General features: G+C 39.2%; 1 protein-coding gene across 1 annotated transcript in view; it reads left to right on the forward strand.

Annotated features, from left to right (window-relative positions):
- TRPM6 (transient receptor potential cation channel subfamily M member 6) overlaps positions 1-17,159 on the forward strand; it is an 88,234-nt gene extending 71,075 nt beyond the window's left edge. Inside the window, exons 33-39 of the mRNA XM_064736770.1 lie at positions 5,243-5,308; positions 7,702-7,988; positions 8,247-8,329; positions 8,854-9,059; positions 10,963-11,014; positions 15,318-15,424; positions 16,322-17,159. Of these exons, the coding sequence (XP_064592840.1) occupies positions 5,243-5,308; positions 7,702-7,988; positions 8,247-8,329; positions 8,854-9,059; positions 10,963-11,014; positions 15,318-15,424; positions 16,322-16,443 (923 nt within the window). The 3' untranslated portion in view covers positions 16,444-17,159. The remainder of the gene's footprint in view (positions 1-5,242; positions 5,309-7,701; positions 7,989-8,246; positions 8,330-8,853; positions 9,060-10,962; positions 11,015-15,317; positions 15,425-16,321) is intronic.
- Positions 17,160-27,623: the final 10,464 nt, after the last annotated feature.

The raw sequence follows: 27,623 nt of genomic DNA on the forward strand, positions 1-27,623 counted from the left end.
CAGAGTCTCTGCTATTGGGAGCAAGTACCCCCATACTCAAGAAAGGGTACACACCATGAGGCAACCTGGGTTTTTTCTGTGTGTGACCATGGAGAGGGCATGAAGAAGTGGGATGGAAAACCCACCTCGGCCTAGCAGCAGAAGTATGTGAGTTGAAAGGAAGAATAACCACCAAATATCACTCTGGTTTCCAATAAGCAAGTCCTCAGACAGAATAGGAGGGCTGGCGTTACTTTCAGTCCTCTTGAAGGGACTTTCAGCTTGTTTTTACAAGATGTGAACAGTTCTTTGACCAGAATCAGTGGGGTCTTTCATTCAGCCAGGTCCTTCCTCGTCCAGGGGAAAGGGACAGTCAGATCTATTGGACTCTGTGGACGTCATGGCCTTGGCTCATCAGACTCACAGGGGTATTGGGCTTTAGTTGACCCCAGAGCACAACGTACCCTGATGCTATCAAGATATTGAGGGGCAGAATCCATCTCTATTTCTGGGGTGACAGGGGGATCCCAACACATGACTTTACTGGAAACTGAAGTGACTCTGACTGGGAACCAATGGCAAACACACCCCACTGTGACTGGCCCAGAGGCCCTGTGCATCCTGGGCAGAGGATCTCCTGGGAAATACCCTCAGGAGAGGGTATTTCAATGACCCAAAAGGGCATCGCTGGGCTTTCGGGAGAGCCGTAGAGACAGAGGAAATTGGGCCACTGAACATCTTGCCTGGTCTCTCATAGGACCCCTCTGCTGTGAGGTGGCTGAGGACTGAAGAAGAACAGGTACTGGTGGCTGCCACAACAGTGCAGTATCAGCAATATCACACCAGCCAGGACTCCATGACCCCATCCACGAGGTGATTCTTGCACTGCAGAGTCAGGGAGTGGCCAGCAAGACTTGCTCACTCTTTTATGACCCTATGTGGCCAGTGTGTAAGTCAGTGGAGAATGGAGACTGACAGTGGACTATTGTGGCCTGAAGGAAGTCACACCACCACTGAGCACTGCTGTGCCAGACGTGCTGGAACTTCAGTATGAGCTGGAGTCCAGCACAGCAAAGTGGTGCCACCATCAATATTGCAAATGTGTTTTTCTCTATTCCTTTAGCAGTAAAGGGCAGGCCACAGTTTGCTTTCACTTGGAGGGACGTCCAGTACACCTGGAACCAGCTGCCCAAGAGGTGGAAATACAGCCACAGTATTTTTGTTGAACTGATCCAGACTGCTCTGAAAAGGGAGAGGCTCCAGAACATTTGCAATACATTAATGACATCAACTTGTGAGACAACACAGCAGAGAAAGCTTTTGAAAAAGGGGAGAAGATAATTCAAATCTTCCTGAAGGCCAGTCCTGCCATCAGTCAACGTAAGGTTTAGAGACTTGTGCTGGAAATTCAGTTTTCAGAAGTAAAATGGCAGGATGGACATTGTCAGATTCCAATGGACATAGTTAGCAAAATAGCAACTATGTCCCCACCAAGCAGCAGCAAGGACACACAGAGTGTCCTACATACTGTGAGTTTTTGGCAAATGCATAGTCCATATTACAGTCAGATTGTGAATTCTCTCTATCTTGTGACTCAGAAGAAGAATGATTTTAAATGGGATCCTGAACAACAACAAGGTCTTAAACAAATTAAACAGGAGATTAATTTGTAGCAGTAGCCAGTGGGCCAGTTAGGACTGGACAAGATGTGAAAACTACTCTACACTGCAGATGAGGAGAATGGTCCTTCCTGAAGTCTCTGACAAAACACACCCATGGAGGCTTGAGAATGATCCTTCTGGTTCTGGAGTCAAGATTACCAAGGACTCAAGGCCCACCACACTCCAACTGAAAAAGACCCTGGCAGCTCATGAAGGTGTTTGAGCTACTTCAGAAGTGTTTGGCACCAAAGCACAGCTCCTCCTGGCACCCTGACTGCCAGTGCTGGGCTGGATGTTCAGAGAGGAAAGTCCCTGACACGCATCATGACACTGATGACACATGAAATAAGTGCATCACTCAGATCATACAACAAGCTTCAACAGGAAATCCCAAGCATCCAGGAATCTTGGAAGTCATCACAAATTGGCTCAAAGATGAAAATTTTGGAATATCTTTGGAAGCAGAGGAGGGAAAGGTGACTTGTGCTGAGGAGGTCCCAGCATTTAACCAGTTACCAGAAAATGAAAAGTTATATGGTCTCTTCACTGATGTTGCCTGCTCTATTGGAGGGTGCTCCCACCAAAGACAGGAAGCTGCTATATGAAGTCCTACATGGTGAGTCACAGAAGCTATGGAGGGACAAGGTGCATCAGGTCAGGTCGCAGAGCTGAAAGCCATCCAGCTGGCTTTAGATATCGCTGAATGAGAGAAATGGCCAATGCTGCACCTCTGCACTGACTTGTGGATGGCAGAAAATGCACTGCAGGGGTGGCTGGACCAATGGAAAAAGATAAATAGGCAGTGCAGAGGTAAACCCATGTGGGCTGCTGAGCTCTGGAAAGACACCAGTGCCTATGCAGAGAAGCTGCTGTAAAAACACATTGTGTAGATGCACACACCCCCAAGAGCTGGGCTGCTGAAGAGAATCACAACAATGGACAGGTGGATTGGGCTGCCAAGAATAAAGTGTCTTGGGTGGGCCTGGGCTGGCTTCATAAGTGTGATTATTTCTCGCTCATTGGGCCCATGACACCTCAGATCAACAGGGAAGAGATGCAGCAATACAGATGGGCTCGTGAGTGAGGGGTGGATTAACCATGGGCACTGTTTAACCATGGACATTATTGATAACTGTGAAATGTGCTGAAATGAAAAGGGGGTAAAGCCTCTGTGGTATGGGGGGATGATGGGTAAAATATAAATATGGAGAAGCCTGGCATTGTTTGTATTGCACATGTGCCAAGGCAAACTCTATGTAGATACAATGACAAAAACACTGGATGGCAGAGATGCACCCTGTGCCTCACCCCAGTGCCCAGAACACTGTCTTGGCACCCCAGAAAGAGGTCAGTCAGACAATAGGGCCCATTTCAAAAATAGCTTTGTAGAACTCTGGGTCAGAGAGTACAGTTTCAAAATGGGTCTTGTGTTCTCTGTCATGCACCAGCCTCTAGGAATATTGAACAATAAAATGGATTGTTACAAACCACATTGGTGGGACTTTGAAATATTGGGATCTAGATTTAGCAAAAACCACCTGGTTAGTTAACACTAGAGGCTCCCCGATCGAGCTCAATCAAAAGCTTCATGTACTGTAGAAGGGGATAAAGTCCCTGTGGTGCATATAAAGAATGTATTTGGGAAGTCAGTTTGCATTAGCCTGTCTTAAGCAAAGGCAAACCCACCCATGGGAATGTTTTTGTTCAATGACCTGATTGAACTTTTGGAGAAATGCAGATGGATGGGGAACAGGATGTGTACCTGAAGAGGATTTGATTTTTGAGTGAGAACAGCCTGTAATGCCAAACTGTGTGTGTATTTTTGGTTGCTGGATGACACTAGCACTGTGTGCCATAACTGCCATGGACAGTGAGTATGAACTGCTCCAGATACACTGGTCATGAGCTTGTGATGCAGCTTGCTACCACCCGACAGCACAGCAGCCCTCCTGCCCTGGAAGGCATCTAGGACAGACAGAATCCACAGCATGGACTCAAAGAACTCAACAGATATCTTGGCCATTGATTATGGAAATACCAGTGCTTATGTACATATACATCTCTATCTATGTATATACTTGGAAGGAGGATGTATCTGACTTCTTTTTGGCAAGTTCTGTGGAATCCTACTAAGCATCTCAGCTAGGGAAAAGGTGTAGGTGATACAGAAAAACTAATCTGTGTTGAATTATCTTGACAAAAATTTGGGCATTTTTGGTAACCCTGAGTGCTTTCTGACTTTTAGCTAGCCATCATCATGCATGGGAGAATAGAACTGAAGTCTTTTCTACAGTGCCAGTCTGCCACAACTCTTTAATTCTCCACTGACTAAAATAGTTTCATTATTTGTTCCCCAAGAGTGTAGGATACTTCCTTCTCCAGTTTGCTTTGGCAGAGCATTGGATAAAACAAACCGAATTTGCCTGGGTTGGAAAAAGTGGAGTGCAGACCTGATTTAATGGCTTCTGGGTATCAAGAAATACCTTACTAAAGCAGCTCACCTCTTGCATTTCCTTCCAGCTATTTTGGGGTTGGTTTTGGTTGGTTTGTTAGTTGGTTGGTTTTAAAAATCTGCTTCTTTGTCACAGTTAGTTCTCACTCATCTCTACTGAAAACTCTCTCTTTTAGAATGCACATCTCCAGAGTCTTGCAGATGTTTACACCTAACCTGTACCTAAATGGACAAGTAGTACAGCTGAGGCCTGAGGCATTTGCATCTGGGTCGTTGAACGATGTTTGGTTTCTTAAAAGAGGAAAAGTGAAGAATTGATCTCCATTTCCTAGGGTATATTAACTTCTGAAATGTCTAAAGGAGACCTGGACTGTCAGCTGTCACTGAAGTTAATCCTGTAGAAGAGGAATTACACTGAAGTTAATCCTGTAGAAGAGACTGAAGCCTGTTGAAGCCTGTGTGAGAGTAATGACTGAATTTGGAATCTGGGTTATGATTCCAGATGCAAAATTTTAATGCTAGCTGAGTTTCTGGTCTCTTTCTCTCCTGTTTCTGACTAGGACAGGGTTAATTACTTGCAGAAGCCAGCCAGGGGCCTGGCTAGGGCCCAGAGGTTGTTCTCTGTCATGTCAGGTCATTGCCAAGGCTTGTGGGGAAGGGATTCTCTTCTGGGGAGCAGGGTCCCTTCTGGATCAAGGTAGTGCTGTCTTGTCAGGGGTTTTCCATGTGAATTGTTCATTTTTTGTGCCCCTTGTCATCAGTTTGTTGCTGCTGTTGATTTCCTTATCTCGCTGCTGTTTCCAGCGAACTGTTCTTATCTCAACCCATGATCTTTACCCTTTGTGCCCTCTGTTCTCCTCTGCAGCCCCAGCAGGGGTAAGGGCAGGGGGAGGAGGAGGAGTGAGAGAATGTTGCATGGTTTGACATGTTTCAGTGGGAACACCAAACTGGGGAATATCATTCCTGAAACACAACAGTGTGCAAAAGGGAGCTGCTGTCTGGGTAAAGCAAATGGTGATCAGATGTGACACAATGCCACACTGCTGCCTCCTCCTTGGCTTTGTACACTGCAGTAAAGTGCAGCCAAGCATTTTTCAAACTTAGTCAGCTTGTTTATTCAACCTAGCAGTGAAATCTTTGTTCTTTGCAGCTGTTGAAAGAAACAACTTAATGAGACTTGCTCAGACCATACCATTTACACCAGTCCAGCTCTTTGGTGAGTACCAACTTCTAGCTTATGTTTGCTTTATAAATAGTTGGTGCATTATCTTCTAAAAACCATGTTTGAGAAATTGTCTTGGATTTATTTCAACAGTTCTTATTTTCTGAAAGAGACAAAACAAGATAGAATGGTAGTTGTGCTGTAGTTAGGGACTTTTGGTGGTCACCTTTTCCAACTCCTTCCATGGTCAATTGAATCAGATTTCTGAGGCACTTGTGAATTGCATTTTGATTTTGTCTATAAATGGAGACTCCTCATTTTCATTGGGCAAACTCTTACATTGTTTGATTGACCTAATCATGAATCCAGGGTTTCTGTGTATTTGTGGGGGTTTCCCTTGCTGTACCTTGTATCTGCTAGTATTCACGTGACTGCTGTCAACCTCAGAGATGAGTCTAACTCCATCTTCTATGTATCCATCCTTAGGATACCTGAAGACAGCCAGAAGCTTCCCCTTAACCTTGATAACTTCATTCTTTCTGTTTCTCTCTCACACACACTGACACAAACACAGATGCATATGTAAATCTATGTATAGGATATGCCATCAAGAAGAAAACCAGGTAGTGATTTAAAGAGCATTATCCTTTTATCTGGCACAGAAAACTTTTAGTGTCTTTATTGTCAAGGAAAAAAAAAATCTTTGCTGTAACTGAAGAATGGTAGAGCATAATCCATAAATTTTTGGGAAGAGTTCTGAAAATAGTGTGCAGTATTGGCTTACAATAGCAGAAGGTCTGCCTCTAGACTCTTGATATCTAGATGCTGCCTTCTCAATAGGTAGAATACTTTGTCTCGCAGCAACTAATTGATCATAACAACTAATCTAATCTTTGAAGCTCCCAGGAGAGCTTTCTAGGTATTAAACTGTCAAAAGATAATAAAATAAAGACTTAATGTAAGATTAAAAAATGTGTCTAGTTATACTATCTTTATTCAAGTGTCTGTCTTTTATGTAAGGTACTGACTTTTCCAGTTGCTTTATTTTAAATTAAATGTGCCTAAATTACTGGATTCAACAGCATTTGCATTTTTGCTAATTAGCGAAAGGCAAGCTCAAAAGTGGGGAGGAAATCTACAAGTCTGAATTCAATTTGTAATTGCTTATGATGGTCTTTGCTATTTTGGCAATTTAGTTACCTCATCACACTTGCCAGTGAAAACCCATTTCTTATTAATTAATGTTACAAATTATGTGAGTTGTAGGAAGGAAAGCCAGATTTAAAAAAAAATCAGTCCACTTTGCTGTTAGTTTACAAATGGCAACAGAAAAGTGTTGTTGTTTCTGCTGCAAGAGAGGAATGCCACTACAACTCTCCAGGGGGAAAGAGAGTGCAACTGAGTTAAAAGTCACTAGGTTCTGCTTGCAGAAAAAATGTTACTAGCTGGAGCAGAACACCTCAAACATTTCATCATTGCATATAACATTGGAATTTCTAGAAAAAAAAATCAAAATATTAGTTTAAAATACCAAAGCTGTAAGCTTCCTCATAATTTCTGAATGAGCTTCCTGAATTAGCTTCCTGAACAAGCTTTAGCTCATTCTCCTGGAAATGTCTTTTTCAATTTAATTTCCCTGGCTCATCACATCATGGCCAAGTCACAATAATTGAAACAAACTCAGCTCTCTGCAGCAGAAGGTGGCATTCTTGACTACAGCCAATATTGTATCAAATACAAAATTAAATCCCTTTAATATTCAATAACTATTGCAAACTGTTTGTGTTGTTGTTATGATTTTCCCCCTAGATTTATTTTAAACTATTATTTTAAACTATTATTTAAACTATTTTTAGACTAAGATTTGAATTTAGATGTTCTGTTCCTGCAAGTTTGTTTTGGTGTTTGTTGCTTTTTGGGGTTTACTTTGTGAAACACAGAGTTAAAAGAAAAAAATCAGGGAGTGTTCCACAGATTATGATTAACTTAAACGTCGTACTAAAAATTCTCATTTCATATAAGTGCATAAAGAGAGGGAATTGCACATGAGATATTTAGAGTTTGCACACTGGAGATAAAAATGGTGACCCTTTAAAAATATGTTCTTTTAAATGACTACTATGGACTGGAGTATCAGTGAGCCATATTTATGTGGAAGAATCCAGGAAGTCTTGAATTTTTCTTTGTTTAGAGGCTTAAGACAAGCTGTTTGGACCACCTATTATCATAGTAGAAGAATGAATGTGTAGAAGAATAAATAGTAAGTAAATTTAGGCTGGGGAAGTTTTCAGACAGATGAACAGTTATGATAAACAGTTCTCTTTTTAAAGAAATGTGGCTTAGAAAGGTGTGTAAAGAGCTATGTTATTTAAAGACACCAAATGAAACTTCTGTTCTCTCCTTTTTCTGCCAGTGACTTTTGCTAACAAAACTTCTTTTTATTTAAGCTGGAGAGGAAGTGACAGTCTATCAGCTAGAAGAGAGTTCACCTCTGAATCTTGATAAAAGCATGTCATCCTGGTCCCAGTGTGGCACAACTGCAATGATCCAAGTCCTGTCACGGGAGGAGATGGATGGGGGTCTGAGGAGGGCCATGAAGGTCATCTGCACTTGGTCTGAGAGTGATGTATTAAAGCTGGGACAGGTTTTCATTGTGAAGTCTTTCCTGCCAGAGGTGGTTCAAGCTTGGGAAAAGATCTTTCACCATGGCACAGTATTACATCTCTGTCTCAGGGTGAGTTCAGACCTGATGGAACAACACATCAGGCCTAGCCTGATATTAGACTTGTTAATGTCTTCAACAAGGTTGACATGTGTTTTGATGTTATCTTTTGGAAAGAAAAAAGGTTTTGAGGAAGTTGTATCTCCTATTTGATTTGTAAAAACTAGATAATCAGGGTATGTGTGTGATTGTTCATTGTTTTTGAAAAATTCATGACACTTTTCTTCATGAAAACGAAGTAGTGTTTATAATATTATTTTTTTTTTTCAGGAGATTCAACAGCAAAGGGTTGCCCAGAAGTTAATCTATACCTTCAACCAAGTGAAGCCTCATACTATTCCCTATACTCCAAGGTAAATTCAAAGTCTTTAGGTACTAGGTGAAAGTACCTGAAGTTTCTCTTTTCAGCCTCCTTTTCCATTGTGGGTTGCAATGATAATGCAGTGCTAATGATGATGTCTAAGGATAGGTAATGAACTTTTAAGAGGAAAGGTAGGCAGCTTTGAAGTTTGTCTTTATAGTTACATGTAGTGGAAAAATAAACATTCTGTTCCATAGACTTAAGCAAGAACTGCCTTTTACATAATTAACTAAAATAATGGGATGTAGCTCATTTACAGTGCACTAGGGTAAATCAGATTATGTTGTTTGCTCATGAACTATACTTTCTGATAAGGTGCTTTTTTTTGAGAGTTGTCAGACCAAAAAAGCCTTTGTTCTCTTTATTGTTTCTACCTACCTACTGTTGTTGAAAATGCTCCAGTCAAAGAAGACATGTCCTCCTTTTTGGTATGTTTGCTCTGCATTTTGATGGCTGCTGACTGTGAGGATGCTCATTACCTTGCCAGCTGCTGACAGACAGAATTTATATTTACAGGTTCCTGGAAGTTTTCCTCATCTACTGCCATTCAGCAAAGCAGTGGTTGACCATCGAGAAGTACATGACTGGTGAATTTCGGAAATACAACAACAACAATGGAGATGAGATTACTCCCATCAGCCTGCTGGAAGAGCTAATGCTGGCCTTCTCTCACTGGACTTACGTCTACACTCGTGGGGAGCTCCTGGTCCTGGATATGCAAGGTGACTGCTAGCATAGGACTGCTACTTGAAACCAGATGAAAAGTAATAATCTCAAAAGAGACTTTAGTACTGAGGGCCAAATTCTCACTTAGATGAGAAAATGCAAAGCTCAAAAAACCTCTTGATATCTGTTGTGTGATGCCAAGAAATGAGAATCCACAGAAACAGTCTAGGTTGATATAGATGTAATGGGAAAATAATATTGCTTCAAATGCCTCCAGGCTGAAAGACCAAAAGAGCACTTAGATAAACTGCAGGAACATTTCATCCAGCTCCAAAAAAGCCACTCTACAGTTAAGGTAGTTGTATTTTTAATAAATAAATATTTTCATAAATGTATAAATAATACAGAGATTCAAATGTACTCGGGTACGTACGCACACAATATGTATGTAAATCTGTCAAAAATGTGTGAACTTTCTGCATTTTTTATTGTTCATATTAATAGATCTGTGCAGTTTAAATAAGCTGTAAACCTGAATGCTATTCACAAAGTCTAGTGACTCCTTCAAAGAGCATGTGATCATTTTACTGTACATATGTAAGTGGGAAGATGGCATATTTTGAGGAGATAAAACAGTTGACAATGTTCAGATGAACATCACCCATCAAACAGTATAAACACTATCACTTTTCATTTCCATCAAGGGAAAAGTCTATAGGTAGCCAGAGACTTAACATATTTATATTTTTTTGGCATCCAGAAGCTGTAAGTTACAAAAAAGACATACTTATTATGCAAAATAAGCTTATAATTCCATCCTTGCCTTGATTTGCTATAGCTGCACATAAAAAAAAAGAAATTATACAGAAAGAATAAATGTGTCTCTGCCATAGCCTATAAGAATTTGAATGATATTTGCTCAGGCTTATTACATAACTCTCAAAATTCCAGAGCAACTGTGTTCGCTCAAAAATGGAGAATATAAATATCTAGGTAAATCTCAGTTTTCATCTTAAACAGAGATCAGCTCTAGTTTTTGCTTCATGTTTAATTCTCTAAATCTGAAACTCAGGAAAAGTGAGTTCTTCTTGCTGCTCCAAGGCTGCTCTGCTTGGAGTTCTACTAGGATGAATCTAGATAACAATTTACTATTTAATACCATGGCCATCTCTACATACACATATATGTATGTACATTTTGCCTATTTTAAATCAACTGAAATGTCCTATTTTGCAGTCTGGGGATATTTCAGCAGCATTATCCTGTCTCCAGAATCTTTATTTTTGTTGCAAAACTTAAATTAACCATGTTGAAATAAAAAAAGAAAATTACATATCACATGGTCATATGACCATAGATTTTTCATTAGTGTACAAGCACAGCAATTTTTTCAGATTAATCAGAAAAGATGATTTTCATCAAGGTAATATACTTTAATCAATTTGGTGAAAACTGCAACTTAGGTGTCATAATGTAATTATTTCCTTAATATGCTTCCTTTGCCACCCAAATGGAGAAAGGGATAACAGATGCAAATATTTGCACATCATGAAGTTGTGGCTTTTTGTGTTTGTTACCTTGAAGAGAATGTGTGTCTGAAAGTAGCTCTATTGATACTGGTAAGATCTGTATCTGATTAGTACCTTTACTCCAAGTAAAATAAGTGTTTTGGTTGGTCACATTTTAGTTAGTTGAGCTTCAATATAATACTTATTGTATTTTCATACACTTTCCATCTGCAAATAAATTAACCTCAAAGCAGCTGAAGAACTGTAACTGTATTGCCAGTACTTTACAAATATTTATACTCATAGCATTTTCATTCTAGCTCATGACCACTTTAACTATGACACTTTATGATGTATCAATTAAATGGTTAGTTACATCTTTTATTAAGTGCCACATTACAAAATCATGACTACCTTCCTTTGTAACACACACAATGTTTATTTGTTGTAGGTGTTGGGGAAAACCTTACAGATCCATCTGTGATTAAACCTGAAGATAAAAAGTAGGTTTCTTTCTGTTGAAATTGTCATTCATTTCAGACACTCAGCCAGCAGTCTGTATATTTAGGATGATTTTCTATATTTTGTGGGGGAGGTTTTAATTTCTTTTTTCACATGGTGTTTGAGTTAAACAATAGTATGATGCCACTGGAGAGACTGGGTCTTCTCCCATGCTTTGAAGGACTGTGAGTGTCCCAGCTCTCACCGTGGGCTAGGAGGTGTATGAAAGGCAGGAGAGTCTGCGCTGCTGTGCTGGGAGCAATCTCTTCACAGAGCTGTAAAAAGGATATGATTGTGGCAGTCCAGTTTCCACTGAGTTTTTCTAGGAGTATATGGGGCCACAATGGCTTAAGAGGATGAAGAGAAGGCCGCATGCCCCTCTCCAATAGGTTTTAGTTCTGCACTTAAGCATGCAGCATGGTTTCTGAAATGTGATATGCAGATGGTAAATCATGACTGGGAACTTACAAAAACTGGATAGACTAGACACAGAGAAACAGCTCTCTGCCTTTGTGAATCAAATTTCAGGATCAGAGCCATGGCTGCTCTCCCATTCTGTGACCTTGCTCTTCAGTGGAATTTCCCGCAGCAAAAGCAGAAGCAGTGCTGTCGATGGCTGCTCTCCTACAGCTCTCCTACTCTTCCCAAACCCCACCCCTCTCCAGATCTGCCCTGACATCCCTGCCCCTCCCCTTTCTGCTGCTCATCTTGACTGACCCTTGCTCAGCTCGTGCTGTTTGATTGAAGGGAAGTCTCATGTTTGGAAGGTAGGAAGGTAGAGAGATGCAAATGTAAATAGTCTAATTTAATATAAAGAGCAACTAACTATAGAAATGTCAGATTACTTGCCTACAACTTGGAAATCCAAGTTAATTTTGTAAGCAAGTTCTTAGTTCCGGGACCATAATCAGTATTTCAAAAAGATAATTAATAAATGACTGTCTTAATGTTTAATTATGACTTTAGGTGTATTGTACATCTAAAATTTATTTTGAAAACAGCAAATACATGAGAGCAAAGATATGCTGAGTGCTTCTCAGTGACAAAGTCTTTGCCCTAAGTAGACCATATGTTCATGACAGAAGCACATAGATAGCTCAAGTTAGAGATGCAGAGAGGTCAATTGTGTAGTTGTTCTCATGACTTTAGCAAATTTTAATTCTTTAAGGTACAGATGTATGAAATTCTGATTTGCTACTATTCAAGTAGATTTTTTATGTCTGTGGTCACATAAACAGTAACAGTTATTGCTGTAAACAGCAGAGAGGCACTGACCAAAGTAGTTCACAAGACAAGTCAGCTTATCCTCTTTAACATAAGGATAATATTGACCTACATTAATTACCGTGAAGTTTATTTTTATTAGTGTTCTTCTCTATTGTTTTGCTATTAAATGATTTTGTTTACTGATCTTATTTTTAGGACTTTTTATTGTTTATCATCTGCAAAATAGTTAGTCCTAGTTAAAGAGCAGGTGTTGATTAATTAATCAAACCCAGCTTGATTTTCTTGTATTCAGGGAAACTTTCAGAACAGTAACTAGTAAAACAATATTGTTTGATTTAGGGCTATAAAGGAATAAAGCAGTGAAACTGTGTTGTTTTCTGTAAGTAGGTACCCAATTCTTAGAAATGCTTTGTAAAAGAGTAATAAGAATTACACTGTTAAAGCACTGTCTTTGCTCTAACCTTCATTTTCTCACAGGAGAAACATTTCTGACAGAGGCAAGATGTGTTTTAAGTTTTCTTTCGTAAGTGAGATACTCTGATACAATCAAAACCTGCCTCAAAAGATACCTTGCGTTCATGTTCTCTTGAAAACCCAGGATAAAATAGATGGCTCCTGACTTATGGGGCTGACTGAAATTTTAGCTTTACTTATATATTTTATGTTTTGCTCTTTTAACTCCATCAATTTATTGGCTCATGTAATTTTCCTGTCATGTGTTATGTAAGTCTTTTATTTCATGCATCCCATATTGTGTTTTGGAAAGGTCTTTGCAGTGGCAAAGTGTGACCTCCAGGTCTGTGGTAGTCCATAAAGATAGCTTTATGTCTTGGTTTTATATCCAGGTCAAGACAAATATAATAGATCTGTTTGGAAAGCATGCCTGATGTTGTGACAGCTCAGACAGAACCTGAGCTGGTGCAAATCAGTGTAAGATCTGGCCACAGGAACTGCACAGAATGTATGAAGTGATAAAATGGTACAGATATGACATACACAAGAAGATTTCCTTTAAAACAGCACAGCAGCAGTTTAACACAGTCCTTGTAGACTTCTGCCCTACCCAAACGTTGAGAAGAATTGCCTCAAAAGCAATGCTTTGGGTGCTTTTTGTAACATGTACTAGTTTGTAAGGCCAAAACAAAGTTAATGAGGGTAGAGTTTTCAGGGATATTATACATTCTGACATTCAGAGATGAGGAAAAGTGTTCTGAGTTTCAGACTGAAAAGAACTGATACATTCACAGAGCATTTGTTTCCAGTTGTTTGATATTATCACTGCCTGAAAGATTTTTCCTGTTTTTTTTTTTTTTTGTTTGGTTTTGTTTGGGTTTTTTTTTTTTTTTTTTAATTGAAATGTTTTTTTCTCATGCTACCTACTGATAACTCAGAGAAAAAAGAATCAACAGTCTTCTCCTTCAATCCTTTTTTTTTTCATGTTAAACTACTCCCTAATCTTTACATGTTATGGTTTCTAGGCTGATGATCATTTCCCATTTATCCCCAGATTCCTTGAAATAATTTTCCAAATTTAAATGCAGAACTCCTCATGAATCATTGTCTATAATGAGTAGACAGGAAAGGTTACTTCATGTATATTACAGAGAGTATACCTTTTTATCTCAAAACAGTGTGAGAAGATATCATTCTGTCTGACTTGCTTCACCTTGCTTGGAGTAATGGTTAGATTAGAGGAGGTATCAGAGTGGTTGTGTGGCCTTGAAATTAGCAAAGTCTTCCTAATTTCCTATATCTGCTCAAGCAAATACTTAGGTACATTCTATTTCTATAGCATTTCATCAGATTCCAGAAAAGCATAGAAATGGCTATACTGCATCATGTTACTTAAAGTTATTTCAGTATGGCCCTTGATTGATAATTCACTTCTTTCCTTTTTTGATGTATTAATTTGCATTATAAGATGATTAGATGAGTGCTTCACAGGATCCAGGAGACACATGTTCTCCAGGGTCTGCAAGAAATCAGAAAGGTATGAAATTTTGTATAGTACTTTCGGTTAATCATTGCTGTTGTCTTGTGTGAAAGGGAAAAGTTTCATGTTTGAACACTGTTTTCCCTAGAGAGAATATAGTTTTGTTAGTGTGAATTACAGATAGATTTGATAGAATTAAAGTATTTTTTCTATAGCTTCTCAGAGCTGTAATTGATTTCAGATTCGGAAATGTGCTGTTTCCCCTCTGCATATCATTAAAATAAAATACTGGTATTTGTAAAGTTTCTTTGGAAGTGTTTCTTGTGTGCTGTGTTCCATAGTGTCTAGACTGTCAAATTCCTGAGAGTAAAGGTGCAGTTATACTAAAATGCAGTGTAGCTTTCAGACTACCTTAAGAATCTGTGGTAACTGTGGGGTACTTCCAATATGTGTGTGGATAGAGGTGGTTTCTGTTTGTAATTGTGGCAGTTTCTTTCAGAATATGCAATATAATTCCACAAATGGATCCCCTAGTAGCATTGATGAATTGGTCAGAGAACTGACACATGGAGATGAGCACAGGATGAAGACAATAAATTTTAAAACCTTGTTTGTCAGCTGCATACTGAGAGTTTAGAGGTTTTAATTTTATTTTTTTTCATTTTTCTGTGCTGCAGGTTTTTCTGGTGAGGGTTCTGCTAGACTTTGCATTTCTGGTTTTAACTGAAGAGAAAATAAGTCCTTGTTAGCTCCGTTTTGTTCTCACATACCCAGCTTCAAAACTGGAACCAGACTACTTGCTTGGGAAAGTGGTGGCTGCAGCAGAATCATACCAATTATGACAAGCATCATCAAAATGTCACTGTGCCCAGATTTCCTTTGAGCCTCTTAGTAGACACTGATGGGTGTGTCCTGTTTGCCTTTAGAGAAAAAAAAAAAAGTAGTGTGGGATATATTTAGGCTAATATTTTACTGAAACTGACAGTTTTCTTGTCTCATATCTAAGAAAATTTTAATGTGTATTAACCTTTGATTGTCTTGATAAAAAGGGCTAACTGATTAAAAAAATTTAAAATGGCATCATCTCCCTCCCCTATAATTGCTTCATTTTAGATTCACTGATTTTTAAAGAATATTTCTTTTAGGTCTGGAAAAATGGTATTTGGACCAGCAAACCTAGGAGAAGATGCAATAAGAAACTTCATTGCAAAGCATCGTTGTAATTCTTGCTGCAGAAAGCTGAAACTTCCCGGTATGCAAAGTAAAAATTAATTTTTAATCTATGTATAACTTTATAAGTGCAACAAAGTAAAGGCCTCAATGTGCTATAAAGACAAGAACTGAAATTCTGTTGAGCTGAAAGACTGAGGTAGGCATAGTCTTCCTGTGCAAAGGCAGCTATTAGAATACTGCTCTATTGCCTAACATCCATGTAGGAGTGGGAGCTCATCAACCTGATGTTGCCATTCAGCATGAAAGCTTCTTCCCATTGAATTTTTTCCCTTTCTTTGCTAAATGGGAGCCCATTTTTCCAGGATCGTCACTACAGCTAACATCTGCAATAATTTTTACAGTAAGAAAGAGTAGCAAAAGAGAATTTGCAATGCATCAGCTGGGGAAAAGCTGGAGGTTTTCTGGCCCTGCTGCAGCCCCTACTTAGGCTTGGTTGGATTGCCTGTTGTTGACATTACATTTGGTAGAATGTGCTTCTGTGTGATGTATAGCAGGTTTTAAAGACTGAAAGCCAAAACAGATTGCTTTCTGTATGACTTTCAGCCACTGATTTTTTTTTCTGTAGAGGAAGCTCCTTCCCTTCATTGCCTACATGGAGTAATAATTGCTATTTGATTCTGAAACAGAAACTGCAGTATTATTGGTTTGATTATTTTTGTCTGTGGCAGCTGGAGATAATAGAGGGGAAAATCAGCTGAATGAATACAGTCAGGGAAGGTTCATTCATATGGGCTCACACCACTGAGTTCCCCAGGGCTCTCAACCCCCTGCTTCTTATTTGCCTTGCTCCAGATTTTCTTCCTCCTGGAACCATCAAATAAACTCCCATGAGTTATTGGCTTGAACACTGCTTGAGATGTTTGTGCTTTTCAGACATTCACTTGGCTGCGTTATTGAATTTGTTTTCCTGCCATAGATTTGAGAAGAAGTGACTACACGCTGGAAACTGCTGGTCCAGCCTTTGGAATAGAAGTGGAAGCAAGCACTGAAGAAGCTGATGATGCAGATAAGCCTTCTGAGTATGATACACGGCTGTGAAGCAGACAGCTCATGTTTTTGCATCCTTCAAAACCTGTTCTTTATCACTGCCAAGGGTTTGTCCAAAATTACAAAATACAGGTGACTGAGTGCAGCATCTCTCTGCCCTAGCGAGACCCTATAGACAAGGAATGAAAAGAATTAGCTTTATTGACTCCCCTTGCATTCTCTTGTGGTGGCCTTTCTTGTGCAGATTAACAAATCACCAGGAGCAGGTCACCCCTTACCTGGATGAACTCTCCCATCAGTGCCATTTTTGATGATGTGGGTCATGGTTCCAAGTTATATTTTCTTAGGAAGATGACTGTGACAAGTTTATTTCCAAGTGGTAGCAATTTTTGTTTCTCTTTCTGCTCCTTACTAAATAAATGAATGTATACATGTGCAAATAATGCATTTTCAGTCAGAGCCCACTCAGCCCCATGCTCACTTTTCTTGAGTGCAAAAGGCTCTTCAGGAAATTGCAGAAATACTACTTTCTTTTTATTATTGATTTTGATGCAGAGATAAACCAAGAATAAATAAACCAAGAATAAAGTTTTGGTTTAAACAGTAGTCATGACAGACTGAAAAATTTGTAGGAAACTTTTCTTCAAATCTTTTCACATACTAAGAAAAAGTTGCACAATAAAGCAGCAGATTATTGGACCCACAACCATCAATTTTTCTCATTTTGAATTGATGAATTTGAATATTTTGTGGATTTAATATGAAGATCTTGAATATAATCTGACTTTTAGGACTTGCCTATCTTTACAATATTTTAGCTTTTGAATGTTTTAAAGTTGCAATTGGAAGAAAGATTTTAGAAGTCACAAAGAATAGTATATTCCATTTGAGTTGTTAATGTCAGGCAGAACGTAGGACTGTTGTCTAACAGTGGTGCAATTATATTAGGCAGCATCCACATTTGTTTCTGTTGATGTCCTCTGATAACAGCTGAAGCTCAGAAAACAGAAAAATCAATCTGTGCAATATGATTTTTTTAGAATAAAGACTGAAAAGAAGTTTTCAGCAGAAGTATTTCTAACAAAACTGGTGTTCTAATACAGGTTAAACCATTAAAAGCAACTTTGTACTTTGGTATTGATTAAAAAAACTAATGCTCAAATGTTAGTCATTACAAAATTTTATATTTGAATTAAAAAAAAGAAATCATATTTCCACTAGAGCTCATAGTAAATTTTAAGCTGTAAGGGGGCTTTTTATTGTGATCTGTGATTTGTTTGGTATATTTTGTAAGTGTCTGCATATACATAGGATTTGGAAGTTACGTGTCCCCAGTTTTTATATTGATTATTATATAGATGTTGAAGTGATCAGCATTGTAAACAGTCATTGGAGTAATCATCATCACAATGTTTGGCTCAGATGCTTTCAGTTTCTGTGAGCATTTAGAAAAGGTTCCTATTGTGTTTTTTCTTTTTAACATAATTTGATAGAACACTCCCATATAATTCCCCATCAGATTATACTTCTCATTTTGACAAAATATATAGTTTCCTTTGGCTCTTCTTTTTGGAAGCAAGCCAATATATCAAAAAACTTAGCTTGTCTGTGAAAGAGGTAGTTTGATTGCGTCTCTGCAAACGGAGGGTGAAGTTTGGTCCATATACCTGTAATGTAGTAATTCTGCTTCCTGTGGGTATCATTTTAAAATCTGACTTTGGGGAGATATCTGCTTACATGAATACACTTTAAAGAAAGACATATCTTAAAGATCTTTCTTTAAACAAAGATCTTTCTCTCAAGGATCTCTAACTATTTGTCTACTTTGAATTCAGTTAAGTAAAATGACACATAGATATGTCTTTAAAGTGAAAGACAATGTAACTCCTGCCCTGATAGTGTTGTTTTCCAGAAATGTTGCCATAAATTTAGAACACATATATATAAAAAAAACCCCAAAAAACTGTAGGCCAGGCTGGGCCTGAGTGCTTCTCATTTCTTACAAGTTTTGAAGGTATGCACAAATCAGATGACCTTTTCTTGGCAATGCTCCTATTGCCTGCAAGAGTGGGTGGCTCCTGCATTCACAGCAACATTTGTGAGAATTCTTATGATGTGAAGCTAGCTCAGTGTAGATTAATCTATTCCTTCTTGTCAGTATCTGTCAAGGTAAATACTACATTACAGTATGAAATGGGGATCCTTGCAAGATACTAATCTGTGTTAAAATGTAGTTTATTTAATTTTGTAGCTATTTAATTTTGATCAGCATGAAATATTAAGTGGATGAAACAAGAAAAAGAGGTATTTCAAATTGTTCCGCTGTATATTTTTATCCTTGCAGTAATTTTTCCAAATGTGGACGCACTAAATTCAAGAAGTCCAGTAAATCTGCTGGCTGATGAATTATGCCTCAGCTTTCTTTTTATGTTTTTTGGGAATGCTGATTCACATTTCACTAAACTGTAAATTTAAGTATATGATTGAAGACCTTCCACCCCTCCCTTTTATATTTCAGTAATAAATTATCTTGAACATAATTCAAAAATTTTTTTGAGATCTTTCTTACTATAAGTTCTGTACATTCTTTAAATTGTCTTTTGATTTCTAAATACTGACTTTAGATTGAAACACATGCCTACTAAAACATGAAATAAAAACCCCAACAACCTTATAAGGGGACAGCAATAAGCCCCACTCACACTAAAATTTGAGTTCATGTGAAATGAAAGATGTGGAAGTCAGGTTCTTTCTCCAACTGCTTGACAACTAGAGTGGAAGAGGAAATCATGTGTGTCAAACCAAACCACAGGAGTTTCTGATTATTAGCGTCAATATTTGTTTATGCTGAAAAGCACATACAGGGATTTCTTTTATAATTCTGGTGGGTTCAGGGAAAAAAATCCTGTTTACTTTGTTCAAATAAGTCTGGCAATAAAGTTTTGAAAGAACAAAACAAAACAAAAAATCCACCAGAGTATTTATAAGCTCACTTTTTAATATGAGCTTAAAAGAAGCTTACTTAGGAATTCATTTGGGATTATCCACAGTGAAATGTTGTTTTGGCATCTGCTGCATTGGAGGTGTAGCTTGAACATGTGAAAAATATCCAGAAATTGAAAACCTCATACTCAGGAAGTTTTGGGTTTTTTTGCTTTCATTCATTGTTGTGGTGTATTTGGAGTTATTAACTTATTGTCAGTGCAATAAAATCAAAAGGGATATTACACATGTATTTTCTAGAAATGGACTTGTATTTGTTGTAGTTTTGTCAGTCTATTTCCTATTATTTCTAAAGAGTAAAAGAACACTTTCAGAATGTTTCTGTTCTTGATAGGTTTAAAATGAAATAACATTTCTGACAACTAAGGGAAACAGGTAAAAGTAACATACAGAGAATAATGCAGTTATTTTTATCTTTAATCTCATAGTAATAAACATCTATTCTATATTTATAACATGGTTTCCAGCTCCTCTTTTGTTTTAGTTCCACTGTAGTATTAGTTTCTATTCTTTTAGTCAATATAGCAAGAATACTTCTACACCCATCTCATAAGCCAAAATTTAATTTACAGAAGAAGAAAGTAGATATTTTAAAATACTTATTAGTTGTTCAATAAAGTCTGGATTTATTTTGTCTTAGTTGAGATGTGTGCTCAACTCTTAGAAAACTTGGTAAATCAAATCAGTCTTGCAGGTTTTTGAAATATGGATGTCACTGCTTTAATATGACAGTCTTATTTTTTACTGCAATTTTAGTTCTCTGATGTGAAAAGCCTGTATAACCACAAGTGTAAACAAGGAGCTGACATAAATGAATAGCAATCAGTCATCAAATCTGCTACATTTTGTATCTGTTTTCTGTTCTTAGGATGCTGATGTCAGTTATTTTTTGCTGAAAAATTGTTCCCAGAGATAAAGAAAAACCAGTCTGCATTGGCCTGGGCCTTCTCATCAACTGTGGCCACATCAGAGTAGCCAGTGCTTCCCTTATTGCTAGATCATTTGCAAGATCTGTTATGCTTTTCTTCACTGTCCTCATCATATCTTGACTTATTCTGGAAGACAGTTTGATCTCCCAATTCATGGTAATTACTTCTGGGGAAAAGAATTTCAAACTAAAACTAGGCAAAAACTATTCTTCTTTGACACTGAAGAGTGTGTCAACAGTTACAGTGCTCTGCCCATTTGCCTCCAAAGCATTGTTTCTGTTTGCAGACCAGAAAACAAACCAGTGCTTCAAAATACCCCAGGTACCCCATTTAGATGTTAATATGCAGTCGTGATAATGTGCTTAAGGTTCAAGAAGAAAAATCAGAGAAAAGTTCTGCAGGAAAGGAGTAACTTTGTTGCCTAAAGGAAGTCCGGCTGCGTTCTTTGTGTCAAAGATTTAGGTAAATGGCTAAAACCTTTCATTTCTCAGGTTGCCACTGAAAAGAATATGATTTAGGTTTGGCACTTTGCAGGGATCCCACCTATATGAGGCTGGCAGAAGGGAGGAGGAGATGAAAGAGGAGGAGAGATGAGGAAGAGGAGGGGAGGCTGAGGCACAGAGAGCAGTCTGACTTCTGAGCCCTTCTGCTGCTGTTTTGCCTGACTGAAGTCTTGTCCCACAGAGATACTGCCAATGTCATCTTGTTTCTGTGGCCTGCAGCGTGAGGCAGCAATATGAACTAAAACACATCTGCACAGTGGAGTCAGGGTGGCCTGGTTTCAGCAGGTGTCTCACCTGATGGTGAAGAAAGAGCTGCTTCTCCTCAGATGACCCCTGCTATGACATTTGAAGTGTTAATGTGCCCTCTGAAAGCGTCTGAGCAGGAAACAGTCCGGTCAGCCACTGCTAAGGAGAGCAGAGGAGGTGCAGGGTGGTCAGCTAGGAATGGCCATGGATTCCTCCTGTCCTAATAAATGGATATGAGGCTAGCCTTGAGCAACCATAGGGAAATGTGGTCTGGATTGACTTCAGGTGGACTCTGTGCATTCAAGGAGACCAGGCTGACCCTCAATGATTACTTGGTGTGGCTAATTGGAATTAATGTTGATATCAGATGACACATCTGCAGGTTAATTTGTTCTGAATAGGACTCCAAACAACTTATTGAATGACAACAAGGAGCAGTGTGATCCCAGGGAATTTACTGAGTGTAAAGCTGGCCCCAGGCATTGACTTTAGATGGCCCCAAGCTGATCACCAGCTATCATATTGTCCCAAAGTGACCTCTTTTATCTAATTTGCTAGCATCTTGACCTCAGATGAGGTCAACATTTGAGCCTCAAAAATGGGGCTCAAAAATGAAGCCAATTGGATCTTACAGTGACTCCCATCGCAGTAATAGCACAGGTCAATTCAAGAAAACATTTAAACTCATGTTTTCTTGAATTGACCTGTGCCATTACTGTGAGAGTTGACTTTAGATGACTATGCAGTAAGAGTTGCATCTTCAGTTGAACTCAGATGACCTCAGACAGGAGTCAAGGACTGTGACTGACTATTGGCACCAAATGAGGGGCAGGTCGATGTCAAATGACAAACCAAACAGTTAATTGGATCTGAGGTTTACCTGAATGACTTCTTGGCTCTAAGCAAAGGCTGCTCTGACCTCTCATGAGCCCTAACAGGCCCTCTGGTGACCTCCAATGAATCCTGATTGCTTAATTGGATACCAAACAGACTTTAAATATTTGCCCCGCCTCCAAAGGAGAAGAGTGATGACTTTAAAGGACCTCTGTGAAAGTCAGAGGTATGTCAAGTCTGTCAAGATCTCTGTGTGTCAGGTTGACCTCAGATGATCCTAGGCTCCAAACAAAAGCCTAGCTGGCCTCAAACAGATCTTGCATGTACCTGGGTCTCATGATGGTGCCAGAGAAGCCCCATTTGACAGGTTAACTGACCCCTCAGGTTCACCTCAGGCAACTCTACAGAAGTTATTTAGCTCACAAGCAGATCTCAAATGACCTTCCTGAGAAGTGATCATAGACCAGGTAATTAATTCTCATTTAACTTCTACTGGCCCAAAGAGTTACTTGGATCTCATGCTCATCTCCCGTAAAATGGAGATTAATCTCCTATAGAAAAGAAAATACCTCTATTCAATGTCACTCAAAAGTGTCACCAAGATGATAAACAACACAGGCATGAATGCTTTACTTTGGCAAACATCAAACATTCTCTCGGTCCTTTATGGAATAGTGTATCTCAAACAGGATCCTTACCCCTGGTAGGTCTGCTTATGTCCCCTTTTTTTTGTCAAACCCTGTCCAGGCTACAGAAAACAGGGGCAGAATCTTCTAGCACTGTCTGTTGAATACCACCCACATCATTGCTGGGGTTTTGACATGACAAAGATGGGGGCAGAAACTGAAAGTTTGCTATTTTTCCTGGCTGACTCTGGAGCGTGTGGGAGCAGGATCAGAGCCACAGGGCTGCTGGCACCAGGAGAGAGCCCTGCTGCCCCGGAGAGCAGCTGTGGCAGTGCCCTGTGCCAGCCTGGAGAGCCCCAGGCCCTGCTGCTCCAAGCTTCAGAGACCTGCTCGGAGATCTGGGGCTGCCCTCAGCCTTGAGACACAGCCACCACGCCAGGAGAGCCACAGAGGAGCCCAAAGCCCAGCTGGAGCACAGGCAGCTGAGTGGACACTGCTGAGCAATTGGGCAGCATGGCACAGATAATCTAAGCCCCCAAGGGGATAGTTTTGCTCTAGTTATTTGTTGGAGTTTGGTTGTTGTTTTTTGTTTTGTTGTTTTTTTTTTTTTTTTAATGGGAAGGTGGAGGGCAAAGTTTGGCGGTGAGCATGCTTTTGAGGCTAAAACACCTCTCTTTTGTAAATTGCTGTTGGGCTCTTTTATGCTATCAGTGCTCCTGTGGGTATTGTGATTTTCAGTAAATTGTTGTTCCAATTTATAATCTCTCTTAGTCCTCCTCCTTCATGAGAAGGGACAGGGGAAAGGGAACAGCTTGAGTGGGGTTTAATCTTCCAGATGAGTTTTAAATCACTACAGACCCCTTAAATCTTAAAGGAGCAGCACACACAGTCCCTTCCAGAGTATGAGGGTAACCTTCACTCCCCAGGAAACCTGCTTTAATTAACTAAACAAACACCTCAGCAGTGTTTAAATAAATAAATAATAAACAGTGGAGTGCTCATGCTTCAATAATTTCATGAGCCTCCCACTTGCTTGTTTGTTGCATCTCATTCCTTCTTTCTTTTTTACTCATCTTTCCTACTCTAAAGTTGTTGTAGATAAGACTTAAGGGTCAAACTGGGCTCTTTCTGCTTGTAAACCGGGAATAAAGAATAGTGCCCTCTGTTTACTGCTGCAAAATACCAAAAATATGATGTGCTCTTCATCACAGGTTGCATTTCAATGCTGAGGAAGGCAACTGCTACACTCAGACATTTATGGTAGGACAAAGTGATTAGATTGTCTTCTGCTGGTACCTCTTTTCTGGAAAGGTAGACAAGTTAACAGTCACCTCCGTATTGAAATAATAGAGAGGGTAAAAAACCACATTTGCAATCAGAAAGCTATACTGATATTGATATTACTAGCATCTGGCAAAACTTAACCTCTTAATTTGATTTCTATTGAGTGCTTCATTTGAGTTCTAAGCCTTTTTGTACTGTTTTTTTCAGGATCAGCACATAGCTTGCACAGTGGTTGCGCTTGGTTTCCAAATATGTGAGCCTGGACACGCACTAGGAGAAAACTGGATTACTTTTTTTTTTTTGCAAATCTCATATCCTATAGCTTCTTGCCTCCACATCCACCCAGCACTATTTACACAATCAGTTACACCAATAACATGAGTCTAGATTCTTTTCGGTTTTCTTAAGAATAAGCAGACTCAATGGCATAGAAAAAAGAAAAGAAGAAATAAACAAAAAATCCAGAAAAAAATCCTGTCACAATTGTTTTTGGAGACTCATATGCCTGTTAGATTAGATTTGGAAATTAGAATATCAACTGCAAATCTGGCACCTCTGTTTTGCTACATTTGAGCACAAAGCTGTTCTTCACCGATTAATCCACCCACCTTTCCATGCAGAGCAAGAAAGTCTGTGGCTCCAAGGGCTTGTGTAAAGAGAAACTGTGGAAAAGGAACTATGAGTTTACACAGACTCTCCTGACTCTCTTCTCCTCAGAAAATGTAGATCAAGGCTGCAGAAGGAGCATCCAATTGCATCCTGCAGGTCCATGAAGAAGAAGAAGAAATGATAGACTGAGATGGTGCCAGCTTTCCAATTAAGATATTGTAAAATCAGATAATTTTAAGGGTATATGTTAATAAAAAAAAAAAAAGAAAAACCAAACAAAACTGCCCACACTACCACCTGCCCCAAGCCTCAAAACGAGGACAACCCCAAAAGTCCTTATAGAAGTTTAGATGTTTTCTTTCCAATTGCAGAAAAGACCAAAATAAAAAAAAAAAAAAAAAAAAGGGGAAATATTAAGAAAATTGAGTGTGTGGGGAGGAGCAAAGTGAAGATCTTTTATTTCCAACCCTGCAATATCAGGAAGCACAGCTAACTCCACGTGAATCCAAACCCCTCTTATCCTGTAAGTCTGCTGTTTCATACAGGGACATGCTAGAGTGAGTCTTATGAGGTGGTGACAAAATTTCTGTAATGGCTTAGGGAATCAAGTATTCATATTTTCATTAAGATTACTGCAACAGCCTTCAAATAGGGCTAGAGAGGTGTGATTTTTTTGGAGCAGCTGAAGTTTTTGCTTGGCTAGTGAGCTCTGAAGTGTGATGTATAATACACAAAATAAATCCCCTTTAAAGAGCAGCTGGTAGGTGTGAAAAGTCAAATTTCTTTTCTTTTTTCATTACTACATCTGTTAGTAGGGCATGTCTGAAGCTGAGGATTCAGACACAATAGATAAGGGAAGTTTAGATGCCCTGTGAGGACATGCCTGCAGTTTGAATCCAGCCTGAGGTCCCAGAAGAACTGAGGTTTTGGCAGCCTTCTTGATTTTGGTAGCACCCTCCAGGGCCTCTGACTGTCACAGCTTAGCAACTGCCTCTCAGCAATTCCTGATGTTTGGAAATGTTACACCCCTTCCCTCTTCTTGGAAGATCAGGACTTCCCTACAGATTGCAAAATGGCTTATGGAATTGCATGTTCTAAATATTGTTATTCTCTTCAATTTTCCAAGCTCAAGCTTATGCAAAAATGGCTCCTATGCACTATGCTCTTTGAATCCATGTAATGAGGAAAAAACTCTAGATGATGACTTCTTGTTTTAAAGATGCACCATTAATTAGATACTGGATTCTATTTATTTTTCTATCTTGAATTTGCGGTTCCATCCACTCTGCTTCATTACCTAGTGTGAAATCCAAAAAGGCAGACACTAACTAGTTATTTCCAGCACTGTGCCCTATGTTCAAATGATTAGACAAAAGGGAAAATATACTTCCATCTCTTGCTGTTCTAGACCACGCTGAATTGGAAGATCCCATGAAAAATCCCACCTCTTTTTTCTTTATCTCAGTCCTGAATTCCAGTCCCCACCTACAAGTTGAAGTCAGGTTAGTAAAAGTATTATGGCACAGAGCTTCCATGCTGACTCTATGATAGCTTTTCCTTGAATTTCTCCATTATCTGAACAGCCCTGTTTACCAAACCTATTATCCTTCCCCCTTGGTTTTCAAGCTGAGAGAGCAAAAGGAACTTCATTAATGGCTCACAGATCGATAATTAACAATTTACATGTCCCTTGTAAGGCTGGCAAGCAAAAGAATTGCTTTTGGACAGTGAAAATGCTAGAGAGAAGGAAGTGGGAGTCAACTTATGTAGTTAAGTTGCGCTGCTTCATTAATCACAATCTATCTTTTATCGCATTGCTCAAAGCCAAATCCATTCTGTTTCTTGGGAATGAGTTAGATTAAAATCAAGTGCTGTTAATGCATCCTTGACATCTGGCCTAGCAGCTGGCTATCACTAATATTGTTCTTTAGAAATGTCAGGAGCCACATTTACTGTGACCATTCTAGTCCTTCTGATTTAAGCTACTGTAGAGGGCAATGAATTGCCTTAAAGGAACTCCTCTGGAAAGTCCTATGCTGGATCCCCTGCCAGCCTCACCACTTCATGAGTATGAACAATCATACAATTGAACTGATTTGACTTTGCTGCTCCTGGAGTTTCATTGCTTTTAACCTTGGGATGTAATGATGGTAATGCCACGCTAAGTGCCCCTCCTACCTGGGTTTGTCTGCTCAAGTAGGGCACCCATTCTTGTTAGCTGAAAACTGCACTGATTTACAGAGAGAGGGGAAATGGATTGAGCATGATTAATACCACTATGAATGCAACCTATTTTCTTGCAAGGCTTTTGAAGGTGGTAGTCCTCCAGAGATATTTATTTCTTTATTAATTGTAAGCTTATGCCTAAAAAAGGCTGGGATTTCACACCCTCTCTCCCCCAATAACATCAGCCTAAAGCCCCTACTCTCTCCTTTCTCCAGGTAGACTTGAATATGGACTGCATTAAATTTGGGGGCAATTGTTCCCCTCTAAGGAAAGTGCAGTGGGAGGAGAGTTTTCTTTTCCTAGCAGTGAAAGGCAAAGAAATTAAGAGTTGGTCAGTGAAACAGTCCTTACCGCAACTGGGAGGACAAATTAGAGTCCTCAGTTTCCCAGATACTGTGTTGCCTACCTTATTTCCTAGATGTTTTCCAGTGCCCTCTCATGCTACCTGCTTCTGACTCTGACTTGGAAAGAATCTAGGAAATGCGAAGAACACAAAGCAGAATAGCAGTTTGAGAGTCTTTACTGTGACTTGGCCATTCTCAGATTGAAGGCTCTTAACAGAGGCATCAACTTCCTCCACAGACGTTGTGGTCTGATTTGGCCATGGTTTGGACCCACAGGAGCCAGTTATTGTGGCCTGCTTTTCAGCAGAACTCCTGCTCATGGCTCACTGGGGCATCTGCAAGGACATCACACACCCTGGGAGGCTGCACACAGTGCACCCTAAAACCTCTGATATTTCCTAGAAAATCCCAGCGTGAGAGATGATGAGGGCTTTGTTTTATTGGTCAGTCTGCAAAACATCCAGGTATTAAAATTATTAGAGAGATGTCTCTGCTTGAGTAAAAATGCAAATGAGACCACATGCTGAAGTGATTTATGATTTAGCAATAAATGATTTCTTTTTAGCAATAAATGTGAGGTAAGAGAGGGAGACTTAAAAAAAAAAAAAAGAGAGGGCAGGGGGAGAG

The sequence above is a fragment of the Zonotrichia leucophrys genome, chromosome Z (assembly GCF_028769735.1).
Source record: "Zonotrichia leucophrys gambelii isolate GWCS_2022_RI chromosome Z, RI_Zleu_2.0, whole genome shotgun sequence".
In the NCBI taxonomy this organism is placed as follows: domain Eukaryota; kingdom Metazoa; phylum Chordata; class Aves; order Passeriformes; family Passerellidae; genus Zonotrichia; species Zonotrichia leucophrys.